Source organism: Ahaetulla prasina, chromosome 9, assembly GCF_028640845.1.
Source record: "Ahaetulla prasina isolate Xishuangbanna chromosome 9, ASM2864084v1, whole genome shotgun sequence".
In the NCBI taxonomy this organism is placed as follows: Eukaryota; Metazoa; Chordata; class Lepidosauria; order Squamata; family Colubridae; genus Ahaetulla; species Ahaetulla prasina.
In genome coordinates, this window is record NC_080547.1 from 20,298,994 (window position 1) to 20,313,921 (window position 14,928).

Below are 14,928 nucleotides of genomic sequence, written 5' to 3' on the forward strand. Positions count from 1 at the left end.
AGTTTTGCCCCACTTCTGTGACCTTTCCTGCCTCAATTGTTAAGTGAATCACTGAAGTCGATAAATTAGTAACCCGTTTGTTCACTAAATCTGGCTTTCCCCCATTGATTGGGCTTGTCAGAAGGTCGCAAAAGAGGGATTCACGTGACCTTGGGACACAGCCACGGTTATAAGTGTGAACCAGTTGCCGAGCATCTGAATTTTGATCATGTGGCCGTAGGGATGCTGTAATGGTCGTATAACTGTGGAAAACGGCCATAAGTGCCAGCATGGCCATTGATTAGGATACTGGTAGCTGAAGTCCATACCTTAGAAACAGCCCAGGTTAAGAAACACTGCACTAAAGGTAAAGGTTCCCCTCGCACATATGTGCTAGTCGTTCCCGACTCTAGGGGGCAATGCTCATCTCCGTTTCAAAGCCGAAGAGCCAGCGCTGTCCGAAGACATCTCCGTGGTCATGTGGCCGGCATGACTCAACGCCAAAGGCGCACGGAACGCTGTTACCTTCCCACCAAAGATGGTCCCTATTTTTTCTACTTGCATTTTTTTCACGTGCTATCAAACTGCTAGGTTGGCAGAAGCTGGGACAAGTCACGGGAGCTCACCCCATTACGCAGCGCTGGGGATTCGAAGCGCCAAACTGCCGACCTTCCAATCGACAAGCTCAGCATCTTAGCCACTGAGCCACCCTGTCCCTCAACACTGCGCTACTAAGAGCCAAAACCAGAAGTCACTGAAATGAAATTTCGAAGGTAAATGAAAGTGGCAAAAGTAAATGTTCTTTACTACCTGTTGAAATGTTTTTTTGTTTATTGTTTTGTATCATACATTCCATTTCCATTTCCATTCCATTTCTATGTTCAGCAGTGCGTTCTCTAGGTGTCCATAGAGTCAACATACAAACATCATCGTCATCGTCATCGCTATAATCATACATATACCAGTATATAAACAAACATACGGTAATGTATAACCAAATATGCAATAATATCAATCATCTTTACGTACTATCATCCATCAAAGTGTCGATTATATTATCTGTTATCTTTACTACCAGCAACACTAATGTGGTGCCCTTTGGCCTTCTTCTCCCCCAAAACCCCTAATCCGGAGGAAGGCGGCCATGCCAACCTTTCATCCCGAGGGCAGCTCCATCGAATGGAAAGCAAGCCGGGAGACCAGATGGCCAGGAGGCTGAAGAGAGAACTGGGCTCATCTCCAGCAGATGTGGTTAGGAGACAAAATAGCTCCAGTCTTTTGCTGTGGCTCCCGGACTGCCAGGTCATCAGATCCTTGCTTATCCTCACCACTCACTTCCTCTTCCTGCCCTTCCCTTTGGGGCCTGCAAGGTTGCACTTGTTACTCACAGAGTAACAAACTGGCCCTCTGCTCCCCCTCCCTCTAATCAGTTGTGGGTTGGAGGAGGGCAGAAGAAAAGGAGGAAGGCCAAGCCATAAAGCTGCTGCTGCCCTCCCCCCCTCCTCCTCCTCCTCTCATCCCAGGTTAAAGCACACCTGGGGCATCACTTCCGAGGCATTTTGATAAGGTGATGAAAAGCCTCTGTCCCTGCAGCTCAGGAGAGGTGGACACTGTGAGTCACATGCTCCTTAGACTTTCCTTTTACACAGAGAAAAAAACATATTCTGCCCATAAACTGCTAGGTATCCTGGATGTTGAATTGAGGCCTTTGAACTCTGGTGCTGGAGAAGACTCCTGCGAGTCCCTTGATCAAACTGGTCAGTCCTAGAGTAGATCAACCCTGACTGCTCTTTAGAAGGCCAGATCCTGAAGAGGAAACTCAAATACTTTGGCCACCTAATGAGAAGGAAGGTCTCACTGGAGAAGAGCCTAATGCTGGGAAAGATCGAGGGCAAAAGAAGAAGGGGACGGCAGAGAATGAGGTGGCTGGATGGAGTCACCAAAGCAGTCGGCATGAGCTTAAATGGGCTCCAGAGGATGGTAGAGGACACGAAGGCCTGGAGGAAGGTTGTCCATGGGGTCGCAATGGGTCAGACACGACTTTGCAACTAACAACAACAACAATCCTGGCCGTTCAGACACTACCTATCTTCAGTGGCTGCTTAAGGATGAGCAGTCCATCACTACAGCGTAGATGGCCCAATTCTGCGCAGCAGCACTGGGGATTCCTCGCAAACACTTGTCTTCTCCACCATAGTTACAAACAAACGTGGCAAACCCTTCGCACTGTTTAATCTTTTCCCTTTTAGTGTCAACCTACAATGGGCCACACAGTTTATGGACTGCAATTGTAATATAGTTAGTCCAGGTATAATTGGCAGACTTGATTTTATCATAGATTTTAGTTATTTATTATTTTCTACTAGAATTTTAATTGTATATTTACTGAGCATTTTTATTTCTTCTGCCCTCTGGTCTAAGACTGTAATAAATTGATTAGCTGGTTGATTGATTGATTGACAAGGTGGCTGAAAACTTTTTTTTGGGGGGGCGGGGGAGGCAGGAACAAAGAACCAATTTTTTTGCATTTTTTTTCCCCTTAAAAGCATTGCTGCGGCTCAGGAGAAGTTTTGCGCCAAGAAGCAAAGCCACAAGCTTTAGCCTCCTGTTGCACGAATCCTCCTGCGAAGCCAAGCCCGCGGAGGAACTGAGAAAACCCGGCTTCCTTGTCAAACCCTAAGTAAGCAAGGCCGGGCAAATACAATCCGTGGCGCTACAGGATTTCCAGTAACGGAGGATCGCTTTTAGGAATTGGAAACGGGCCGCTAAGGGTTTAAAAACATAAAAACGCCTTCGCGGCTGATGGGGTCTTTCTTGCCCCAAGAAAGAAAGCAATTGCGGGACCAGGTTTTACAAACCTCCCTTCAACGTTGCCTTCCTTTTCTTGCCATTCCCTCCCCCCCAAATATGCATTGCCATTTAAAAAAGAAACACAAAAAAGCAAACAAACCCGAAACGAAAACCTGCATTGCATTCCCACCGGCGGATTTGTGGCAGGGAAAAACAAAATCGCTTATTGACAGCCGTCCGAAGAAAAACGTCCTTATAAACATCTCCCGCAAAGCCGATAAAGGGGTGGGGGCTATTTAACCAACCTCGTTTAATTCTCTCTCTCACACACACGCACACACCGTCCCGAAGAATTTTCACGCGCCCTTTTCCACCACCACCCTTGTCCTGCCTTGGCGTCTTTTAGGACTCCGAACTCCGCTAAAACTTGGGGCTCAGTCTCGAAGCCCTCCCGCCTCGCAGGACCAGAACCAGCCCCGTCCGCTCCGCTGACAGCTTCGTCCGGTTCTCTTCCTCACCGTCCGGACCGGCCCCTGCCAGAGATCCAGAGAGGGGAGCTGGGGGTGGGGTGGGGGCGAATGGAAGCGCAGGGGCGAGCCGCAGAACGGCTGCGGAGGCCAACCGCGGAGTAGACGACGGGAAGGCCGGCTTGGGCACGGCCGGAGGCGAGGCGAGACTCGCATCTAGGCGAAAAGCGCTGCGCTGCGCTCACAACTGCGCTCTTTCTCTCGCCCTTCCACCCTTTCTCCGCCCGCTTCCCTTCTTTATCCAGCGGTTACCGTTCCAAAACTTTGCAAAGCGCGTTTTCCGCAGCTTTAGCGAAACTTTTTTTTTTTTTAGAAGGCAGAGGATTGGAAGGAAAGGAGGGGGGGGGGATTTAAAAGGAAAATCCGATCCACCGCGGCTCGAGTGAACGGAAGCCAGCGACCTCACCAAAATAATAACACATCATCGTCCTTCCAGCCCCATTTCTCCGGCGACCCGGAGCTCCTCTTCCCCCCCCCCCCTCCGTCCCTAACTCGGCCTCGCCGCCTCCTCTTACCTTGATAGTCCCGTCCATCGATCTCGATCTCCAGCCGGGGGTCTCCAAGGTCCCCACATTGACCCGGTTTCTGCGTGGCACCCCCTCCCCCGACAGGCGCCCCTTCCCGAGAGTCCCAAACTCGGATCCTCGCTCCCGCGACTCGTCTTAGCCTGGCCTTGCTCGCGGCGCGCTCCCGACGTCGACTCCCCCCCACCCCCCTTTCCTCCCTTGCCCGGGGCGCGTCCCCGTCCTTCCTCCCGCGAGCTCTTTCGGGGTCTCTCTTTCTCTCTCTCTCTCTCTCTCGCGCGCGCTCCGCTCCAAAACGCGCGTCCGGCCCGCTGAAGCTGCCTCCGACTCCCCTAGCGCTTGGCGCAAAGCGAAAGGGCGACAGTAACCGGATGAAACTGTGTGTTTTTTTTCCCCACCCCCCTGCCAATTTTGGGAAGTGAAGTCACTTGATGGGGAGGAAAACTCGGCCCGCCCGCTGCGCCCGCCTGCCTGCGCGATCCAGAGGAAGGGCTGGATGCGCCCAATAGTCGAGCCCGGCGGGGTCTTTTGCTCTCCCGAGAGATAAGACGGATAACAGGGTCGCCTCTCTGGGAGACGGACCGTTTCGGAAGGCAGAAGGAGGGCTACTTTCGTCCTTCCACCGGGTGGCATTAAATAGATCTAATAATGGATCTGGTGGAGGGGAGGGGAGAGCTGAACAATCCAGAGCTGGTCGCTCTCCGAGACTTTTGGCACCGCGCATCGGCGTCCCGCAGCCCGCTTTTAACTTATAACAGTAACAGAGTTGGAAGGGCCTTGGAGGTCATCTAGTCCAACCCCCTGCTCACTCAGGAGACCTATACTAGGGATTCGAACCGCCGAACTTTCCAACTGACAAGCTCAGCGTCTTAGCCACTGAGCCACTATCCATATATTTAATCGCCCTTGTCGCCGAAATACGTCCCATCTTCTTCGATAGGACCTGCTACCCATGACCACGGTTCTCTTTGGCCGCCAGCTGCAGCCGTTACATTTCCGTTTTGGTTCCCGCACGTTGGTGGGTAGGGTTTTATTTATTTATTTATTTTATTTTGTCACAACAATATATGTAGGTATCATACAAAAAGATTATATAGTAAATAAACACATATATGGGTAAATATAAGGAGGTATAAGCATATATATAGGAAGAAGAAAAGAAAAACAATAGGACAGGAACGGTAGGCACGTTTGTGCGCTTATGCACGCCCCTTATGGTCCTCTTAGGAATGGGGTGAGGTCAATAGTAGAAAGTTTTTGGATAAAACTTTTAGGATTATGGGAAGAGACCACAGAGTCAGGTAAAGTATTCCAAGCACTGATGATTCTGTTACAGAAGTCATATTTTCTGCAATCTAGATTAAAGCGGTTGGCATTAAGTTTAAATCTATTAGTTGCTCTAGTATTATTGCAATTAAAGCTGAAGTAGTCTTTGACAGGAAGGACATTACAATAGATGATTCTGTGAGTTAAATTTAGGTCTTGTCAAAGGCGACGGAGTTCCAAGTTTTCTAAGCCTAGGATTTCAAGTCTGGTGGGATAGGGTATTTTATTGTTTTCAGAGGAATGGAGAACTCTTCTTATAAAATATTTCTGGACACGTTCAATTGTATTGATGTCAGAGATGTGGTGAGGGTTCCAAACTGGCGAGCTGTATTCTAGAATTGGTCTAGCAAATGTTTTATATGCTCTGATTAGTAGTGTGTTAGTGGGTTATTCATCCTTTTTTCTTTTTTTTGGCTGCGGTTTTTGCCCGGGTGGCTGTAATTCCATCCAGACCGCCCCGTTTCGGGGACTGGGGAAAGGGCTCGGCGCGTAAACTCTTAGAATCGCCCCGTGGCCGGTGAATATAGCCTGAAGTTGTAACAGGAGAATTGGATTTAACTATGTTAGATTGATTTTCCCCTTCGCCCTCCCGCGGCCGCCCCATTGGTAGTTATGCGTGCTATGGTTAGAGTGCCTCTAAAGGACGCGTGGATGTATTTGAGTAGGACTTCCTTCCTTCCTTCCTTCCTTCCTTCCTTCCTTCCTTCCTTCCTTCCTTCCTTCCTTCCTTCCTTCCTTCCTTCATTCCTTGGAGTCTGCCTGGACTGACCTCTGCTTTTTCTTGGCACCATTTGTGGAAGTGGTTTGCCCCTTGCCTCCTTTCTAGGGCTGAGAGACTCCATGATCACAATCTGGCTCCCAGCCTAAGGCAGAACTAGAATTCACTAGTCTCCTGGCTTCTACTGGAGTGGTTTAAGTAGATACCCGCTGTCTCTCTATTTAAAGCAAAGGCTTGCTTTGATTTGCCTTTTTTCTTTTAACAAAAAGTTTGATTTTATAAACTTCCCTGTGGATTGTCCTGCTGGTACCGGCTTTGATCACGTGTCCTATGTGTATGCCTCTCTTACTGCAATTTTATATGCAGTAGATCTGGGAGCAAGTTTTATTAAATTCAGTCAGACTTTCTCTCTTCCTTTCCCTTCCTTCCTTCCTTCCTTCCTTCCTTCCTTCCTTCCTTCCTTCCTTCCTTCCTTCCTTCCTTCCTTCCTTCCTTCCTTCCTTCCTTCCAATTAATTCTAGGACAGGTTTGTTTGTTTTTTGTCCTTGGAGTTGCTGGTAGGAGTGAAGCGTTTCCTTTATTTCTGCAACTGATTTTTATAGCTTTACCTACACCTTACCCAGAGACGATGATTTCAAACAAATCACTGCTTTCAACAGCCTCTTACTTTAGTGTAACCGCTATATAACCGAACTGGATGGCCCTGATGCTACCGGCGTCGAAGGATTGAGCAGTGCCATCCAAAAGCCTGCTTCCTGGGAACTAAATGAGTTCCTGCTCCTTGGATCTTACTCTGGAGTTTGCACGGGTTTATACATATACCTGCTTCTGGCCCCTGACACCGTTTTAAAGCAAAGTCATATAAAGATTAAAAACCACGTTGGTTTTCTTGCGATTCTTATCAATGTCACTTTCCTGGAATTTGGAAGGGATCAAGGAGACGAAAGAAATTACCAGATCGCTGATAGTTTAGGGCTAAAAGCGAGGGACGGAGTAGACTTCCCTTTTCTAGATCTCTTGAATTCAGCATCCCCACCTACTGGGAGACTCAGGACGGGGGTGTGGGGAAACTAAAACACAGGGCAGAAGGAAAACGAGATTCAACACCCGCGAAGTGTCCGTCCACTTCTCTGGACCGTTTACTCAAAAGGAAGAGCGTAGTAGCCTGCTCTGGGCCCGCTGTCTGCTTCGGCAGCACCGTCCCCTGCCCCATAAATTGGCGACCCCCCCCCGCCTCTTTAATTCATGCCCAAAGATACCGAGGCGACAAAGACCTGTGGCTTTATCCGCGGTTCGCGCGAACACCCCAGCTCAGATTGGTCCGGAAAACCATCCCTTGCTTTCCCCAAAGCAGCGAGTTCTCCAACCGAAGAGAGGCGGCGGTTTATGATTATCGTTATTAAGATTGGTAGGATAGCCTTCCTCCCTTCTCCTCCTCCTCCTCCTCCCCTTCTCCTCCTCCCCTCTCTTCTTCTTCTTCTTCTTCTTCTTCTTCTTCTTCTTCTTCTTCTTCTTCTTCTTCTTCTTCTTCTTCTTCTTCTTCTTCTTCTTCTTCTTCTTCTTCTTCTTCTTCTTCCTCTTTCCTTCCTCCTCTTCCTCCTCTTCCTCTCTCCTCTTCTCCTTCTCTTCCCCCCCCCTCCTCCTCCTCTTCTTCTCCGCCGTCTTAGAGTAGAGAAACCCTAAACGAATTTCCCAAACTGTTTCAACCCGTCCGTTTCATTCGCTCCGCGACCTGAAACAAGCCGGCAACCCTCGCGTTTTTGAAGGAGACGGGAGGGGCGTCCAGAAACGCCGCAATTAGAAAATTAAAAATACAAAGGACCGCCCACATTAAAAAAAAAACATTCTGGCAACACGTTAGGCTTTCTTTACCTCTACTACCCCTACCTTTCTCCCACCGCCCCGCAAAGACGTTACCTTCTGCCACGTCCAGTTTCTTATTTTTGCCCCTCCTTTCCTGCTCAGGATTTTTAATCCAACCAGGCAGCGAGAGGACGGAGGCTGCCTACGGGGGACTCCGAGAAACACCCCCGCTGCCCCCTCCGCAAGTTCCCTTTCTCTCCCCGCCTCCAAAATAGATGCGCGGCGGCATCCGTTGAGCCGACAGGGGGAAATGCCGGCTTAGGTCGGCGTTTGCTTTCCTCCAGAGGTGGTTTAGGGTGGAGGAGCCTCCCCCCCAACATCTACCCACCCCTTCTCTCTCTCTCTCCTAGGCCCCCTCCTCTTCCCAATTAGCCCTCCATCCATTCAACTCCACTCCCCCTTTTCATAGTTTCAGACCTAGCGCAACCTGGACGTGACCGGGCCGGGATTCCTGCTTGTCAGCCATTCACCTCCGCCTGGTAGGAGAGGGAATTCAAGACAAGCCTTCAATTGCCCCCCCCTCCTTCACCCCCCCGACTCCTTTCCTCCCCACCCCCACCCCCGCTCTCCCCAATCCTGTCTACTTTTACAATCCAGGCCTGGGTCTGCAGAAGAGTCCCCTGAGATCCCCCACACATCTGGATGCTGTAGCGGGGTCAGGTCCCTTCTGCCTGGGGCCACTGGTGCTGGCATTCAATTAAAAGACGTCGGGCTTAACTCTTCGTTTACCGTCGCCGCCTCCCTGGTTTTGAGGGTCTCCCCGCCTCTCTCTCTCTTTCTCTCTCTCTCCTCTCCCCCACCCCCAACCCGGACGCCTTTGCTTTAAGCTTCCCCTCCCCCCATCCCGAAAGTGAATATCTGTACAGGTAACCCTCAACTTACGACCATAATTGAGCCCAACATTTATGTGGGGAAGTGAAACATTTGTTAAGTGAAAGTCTGTAGCATCTGTAGTCTTCAAAAGTAAAAAAACAAAAACAAACACACAACAAAACCAAGAAAGTCCAGTTGCCTCCTGAAAAAGCACCTTTGGGATTTGTTCAAAGTGAGTTTTGCCCCGCTTTTTTTTTTTACTACTTTTCTTTGCATAGTTGTTCAGGGAATCAGGCTTCCCTTGACTTTGCTTGTCAGAAGGTCACAAAAACGGATTGTGTGACACCCTTCTCTCCCCCACACTAAATATGAACCAATTTATCAAGCATCTAAATTTTGATCACTTCCTGAGGAGGCTGCAACGGTGGTGAGTATGGAAAATGGTCGTAAGTCACCCTTTTCACCGCTCTTATAACTTTGAAAGGTCACTAAATGAACTGTTGTAAGTTAAGGACTACCTGCATATGGATGGGCAAGAAGAAAGAATGAAGAAGAAACAAGTCAAGAAGAGGCAGAAGAAGAAAGAAAGAAAGGAAGGAAGAAAGAAAGAAAGAAAGAAGGAAAAGAAGAAGAGGAGGAGGAGGAGGAGGAGAGGGGAGGAGGACAATGGGAGGAGAAGGAGGAGGAGAAGAGAAGGAGGAGGAGGAGGAGAAGGAGAAGGAGAAGGAGAAGGAGGAGGAGGAGGAGAGAAGGAGGAGGAGAAGAGGAGGAGGGGGGAAGAAGAAGAAGAAGAAGAAGAAGAAGAAGAAGAAGAAGAAGAAGAAGAAGAAGAAGAAGTAGTAGTAGTAGTAGTAGTAGTAGTAGTAGTAGTAGTAGTAGTAGTTCCTCCCTTCCAGTATGTGCGGTGGGGCCTTAGGTATTAGCTTGGGTGTCGGGTGGAGAGGAGGGGCGAGTTACGTGAAAGCCAGGGGTGCCCACACAGCAATCCTGTCACTCGTTTTCTAAAAGGCTCCGAGTTTTAATGGCTCCCAATGAAGAATCGCAAAACCCCTGGCTGCCTCCGAAAACACCAGGACATCAAGTTTGACCTCCGGCCGACCCATGGGTGGGAATCGGTGCGCGCGTGTGTGTGTGTGTGTGGGGATTGTGCCTTAAAACTCACCGCCCAAGTCCCAAACCTGAAATTGACGGTAGTAATTTTAAAAGGAAGGCAGGGGAAGCGACCCTGAGAAGAGGAGGCAAGAAAAGTCAAGATGGAAGGAAGGAAGGAGGAAGGAAGGAAAAAGAAAGAAAGACGAGCAGATAGCCAATAACGAACGCCGTCGCTCTTCCGATCTCTTCCAAAGATTTTGGCTCTGTCTGGACCGGTTTCCCCTCCCCCCCCACCCTGGAATTTTAATTCTGTTCAAAGGCCAATCCATGAACCATGAAAACCGAAGACCGGTTTTCTTTCTCCATCACCGCCAAAAATATTGATTTCGGATGCAACAGGAATTTTGGAACGCAGCTTCCCAAAAAACCACGATCCATTCCCCTGTCTGGCGGTGGGATGGAAGGAAGGATCCCTTGATTCCCCCCTCCCCGCCCGCAAGTGGTGGTGGTCCTTGCCTGGTATTAGACTGGCGCCCAGAGCTTTCCTTCTTCCATCTCCCCTGCCTGCTCCCCGCCTTGGGGCTAAAATCAAGAGCGCCCTCTCCCCACTCTAAAGGGCAAAACCAGTGGTGGGTTTCACATTTTTTTACTACCGGTTCTGTGGGTGTGGCATGACTTGGTGGGTGTGGCAGGGGAAGGATACTGTAAAATCTCCATTCCCACCGCACTCCAGGGGAAGGATACTCTAGAATCCCCATTCCGTCCCCACTCAAGGGGAAGGATACTGTAAAATCCCCATTCCCTCCCCACTCCAGGGGAAGGATACTCTAGAATCCCCATTCCCTCCCCACTCCAGGGGAAGGATACTGTAAAATCTCCATTCCCACCGCACTCCAGGGGAAGGATACTCTAAAATCCCCATTTCCTCCCAATCAGCTGGGACTTGGGAGGCAGAGAATAGATGGGGGCGGGCCCAGTCAGAATTTTTACTACCGGTTCTCCGAACTAGTCAAAATTTACACTACCAGTTTTCCTGAACTGGTCAGAACCTCTGGGGCAGACCGGCTAGATCCGAACAATGCCGATGAGTTATTTGGGCAATATCTCCTAATATAAGGGGCGTGCATAAGAGCACAAAAGTGCCTACCGTTCCTGTCCTATTGTTTCCTTTCATTATATATACGCTTATATGTTGTATAGTGGTTTTATTCTTATGCTTATACAGTATATACTGTTGTGACAAAAATAAAATAGTAAATTGTCTATGGAGGAGCTCAGTCATCCAGGTCATAGTTGTCCCAAAGGTGGTTTTTCAAGAGGAAACGTGGACTTTCTGGGGTTTTTCTCTGAAGACCTTTCGCTTCTCATTTTGGTCGTTAAGTCGAGGACCATCTGCAATTTAGTCAGATAACCGAGATTTGACAAAAGGCCAATACTGTCCACTTTTATCAACCCACACCAACCAAAGTTGGTGACAGCGTGTAGTTGATAAGGAGACTCATGGACGCCTCAGCAACTGAGCAACAGAAAATCTGTAGAGATTCTCAGTCATCCAGGTCAGGGGTCTCCAACCTTGGTCCCTTGTGGACTTCAACTCCCAGAGTCCCTCAGCCAGCAAAGCAAAGCTGGCTGAGGAACTCTGGGGGTTGAAGTCCACAAGTCTTAAAGGGACCAAGGTTGGAGACCCCTGATCCACGTCATGGTTGTCCCAAAGGTGCTTTTTCAGGAGGCAACTAGACTTTCTTGGTTTTTTCTGTTTTGAAGACGTTTCGCTTCTCACCCAAGAAGCTTCTTCAGCTCTGGCAGGATAGTGGGGGAATGGAAGGATGCAAATGACCAGCTGTCTACAAGGAATATAAATCCTTCCATTCCCCGCTACCCAGGGGTGAAATCCAGCAGGTTCTGACAGGTTCTGGAGACATTTTGCGGACATCAGTAGCGGATATTTTTGAGTAGTTTGGAGAACCGGCAAATACCACCTCTGGCTGGCCCCAGAGTGGGGTGGGAATGGAGATTTTGCAGTATCTTTCCACTACCCCGCCCGCCAAGCCGTGCCCACAGAACCGGTAGTAAAAAAATTGGACTTCACTAATGAGTTAAAGGCGATGATTTATTTATGTATATATTTATATAGGGGTGACGGCCAATAGTCACGCCATCATCAAAAGGAAGGGGCGCGGAGGTTCGGCCTACGAGATCCAGTTTGGTCCAGTGGTTAAAATAATCCCAAAAGTGCTGTCCCGCCCCCACACCGCATAGACATGAGTTCAAGTCCTGCCTCAGAAAGCTGGCTGGCCGACTTAGGGGCAGTTATTCTCTCACAGGGTCGTTGGTTGCGGCGAAAATAGGAGGAGGAAGGTATGTTGGATAAGTTAGTCACCTTGAGTTATTTGTAAAAACAAAGGTGGGATGTAAACAAATAAAACAAACAAGCAACAAATTCGGGTATCAGAAAACCGCGCAGCTTCACTATTAGCGCAAAGCCACTGAGCCTAGGAAGTAAACGCTTTAATGGGACGACGGGACGGGGTGTGTGTGTGGAGGACGCGTTACGCGGAAGGTTATTTTTTTTTTTACGTACTCCCCACCCTACCCCACCCCCGTTGCTGCTCTTAACTGCGGCCATCTCTACCCCGCAGAGATCGCAGGTCGTTTCCCGCTGCCTCCGATGCGGAGATGAGACGCGTTTTCATAGGATGGCGGGTGCGCAAAGGGACGGGGCAGACAAGAGGCGCCTTGGTTGGCAAGGCGGCTGCGAAGAACAGAAGAGCGCAGGGGGCCGTTTTGAAGTCGGAATGCTGAACTTGCCCGAATTCATGGTGTGTGTGTGTGTGTGAGAGAGAGAGAGAGAGAGGGAGGGAGGGAGAGAGAAACAGAGAGAGAGAGAGAGAAAGAGAGAGACAAAGAGATTGACAAAGGAAAGAAACAGAGAGAGAGAGAGAGAGACATACAGAGAAAGAGAGAGAGAGAGAGAGAAAGAGACAGACACACAGAGAGAGGGAAACAGAGAGAGACAAAGAGATTGACAAAGGAAAGAAACAGAGACAGAGAGACATATAGAGAAAGAGAGAGAGAGAAAGAGACAGACACAGAGAGAGAGGGAGACAGAGAGAGACAGAGTGAGAGAGAGAGAGAAAGAAAGAGTGAAAGAGAGAGAGAAAGAGAGTGAGAGAGTGAGAGAGAAAGAGACACAGAGAGAAAGAGAGAGAAAAAGTGAGAGAAAGAGAGAGCGAAACAGAGAGAGATAAAGAGAGAGACAGAGAGAGAGAGATACATACATACATACATACATTCGAGAAAAAGATTTCTTGAGCAGATGAAAGGCAAAGGCATTTGACTGCTACTTTTTATTCTAGCACTACAAATGGAACGCAGTTGTGTGAAGTCAGGGGCGTTTTACACAAGGGACCTCCAGCCTAAATGAGACCTAGAAGCTTTTCTACCTTCTAGACAGGACTGGCAAATTACACACACACACACACACACACACACCCGGGAACCAGTTTGGTGCAGCGATGAAGGCACCAAAAGCCGGTGACTGAGTTCTAGTCCCGTGCCCGAGGCACGAAGCATCCGTCTCTAGGTGTCTTAGAAGAACAGCAGATGGGGAGCTCTTGCAGCAGTCAACGGAGATGCCGGGAAGGAGGGGGGGGTTACCCCTTGTTATGTTTCACAGAGATAGTTGGGTCTACTAAATTTAAACAAGCGTCTCCCAACCGGATGCTCTCCAGATGTGCAAAGAAAGCTTAAGAACGCCTGTCCAGCATGCCCTCCACATCTGGAGGGTGCCAGGATGGAGAAGGCTAGCTTAAACCCACAGTACAAAGAATTTTTTTTTTTTAAAAAAAAGGGGCATAGATTCCTGGCGAGCCTTCACTGAAGTTAAAACTAAGATGTACAGACTGTACAGTTGCTTTTCAACATAGGTAAAGGTAAAGGTTCCCCTCGCACATATGTGCTAGTCATTCCTGACTCTAGGGGGCGGTGCTCATCTCTGTTTCAAAGCCGAAGAGCCAGTGCTGTCCAAAGACGTGGCCAGCATGACTCAAGGCCAAAGGCACACGGAACGCTGTTACCTTCCCACCAAAGGTGGTCCCTATTTTTTCTGCTTGCATTTTTTACCTGCTTTCAAACTGCTAGGTTGGCAGAAGAACATAACTAAGAGAGAAAATCATTTCGGGTTTGCTGCGTTACCTGAAGGCAGAATTTTAATTGGGAAATTTCCATCCTGGTCCTAGAAAGGGAATAACACGAAGCGCTCTCTCTGCTTTAAACCAGGGCAGGCAGGAAATTCCTTGCAACAATTTCAAAATATTTTCTTGCAGATCTTTTCTCTACAACACACACACACACACACACACACACACACACACACACACATGGCTGCCCCATCACTTTTCAACAGGAAGAGCAGAATAATGTCAAAGTTAAAAAGTTTGCCTTTTGCATGGATCGGCAGACAAATATGGCAGCGTATGTACCTGGTCACACTTTCTGTCCTAAAACCATAATGGACTTGGTTTATTTTTTACATAGAATAGAATAGAATTTTATTGGCCAAGTGTGATTGGACACACAAGGAATTTGTCTTGGTGCATAGGCTCTCAGTGTACATAAAAGAAAAGATACTTTCATCAAGGTACAACATTTACAACACAATTGATGATCAATATATCAATATAAATACAGTCATAAGTGGAAAGAGATTGGTGATGGGAACTATGAAACGATTAATAGTAGTGCAGATTCAGTAAATAGTTTGACAGTGTTGAGGGAATTAATTGTTTAGCGGAGTGATGGCGTTTGGGAAAAAAACTGTTCTTTGTGGCTTAACATGCGGTTGTAAGGCAGGCAGTGTGGCACATTGTTTTCTTATCATGTTTTTCACTGTTTTAATCGAACATTTTGAAGTTGTAGGCTGTTTAGTGTCAGGAGGAGGAGGAGGAGGAGAGGGGGAGGAGGAGAAGAAAGGGAGGAGGAGGAGAAGGAGAAGAGGAAGAGGAGAAGGGAGGAGGAGGAGGAGGAGGAGAAGGAGAAGAGAAGGAAGAGAAGGAGAAGAGGAGAAGGAGAAGAAAAGGAAGAGAGGAGGGGGTGGGGAGGGGAAGAAGAAGAAGAAGAAGAAGAAGAAGAAGAAGAAGAAGAAGAAGAAGAAGAAGAAGAAGAAGAAGAAGAAAGGGGGAGGAGGAGGAGGAGAAGAATGAAGGCCCCAAAACCAGACTTCAGCACACACCACCTCCAAAAACGTCTGGCCCCTCGCTTGAGGCCATAATTAATTTGAGATTTATTTTTATTGGAG

The 14,928-nt window shown here is 48.5% G+C and overlaps 1 protein-coding gene across 3 annotated transcripts in view; it reads right to left on the reverse strand.

Annotated features, from left to right (window-relative positions):
• Window positions 1–14,928, reverse strand: part of FLI1 (Fli-1 proto-oncogene, ETS transcription factor) — a 148,079-nt gene that overhangs the window by 105,879 nt on the left and 27,272 nt on the right. The window contains exon 1 of one of the 3 annotated variants that reach the window (XM_058194991.1): window positions 3,812–3,997. The exons of the other annotated variants lie outside the window; for them this stretch is intronic. Coding sequence (XP_058050974.1) covers window positions 3,812–3,829 — 18 coding nt within the window. The 5' untranslated portion in view covers window positions 3,830–3,997. Of the gene's footprint in view, window positions 1–3,811; window positions 3,998–14,928 lie in introns of those variants that run through there. 3 annotated transcript variants of the gene reach the window in all.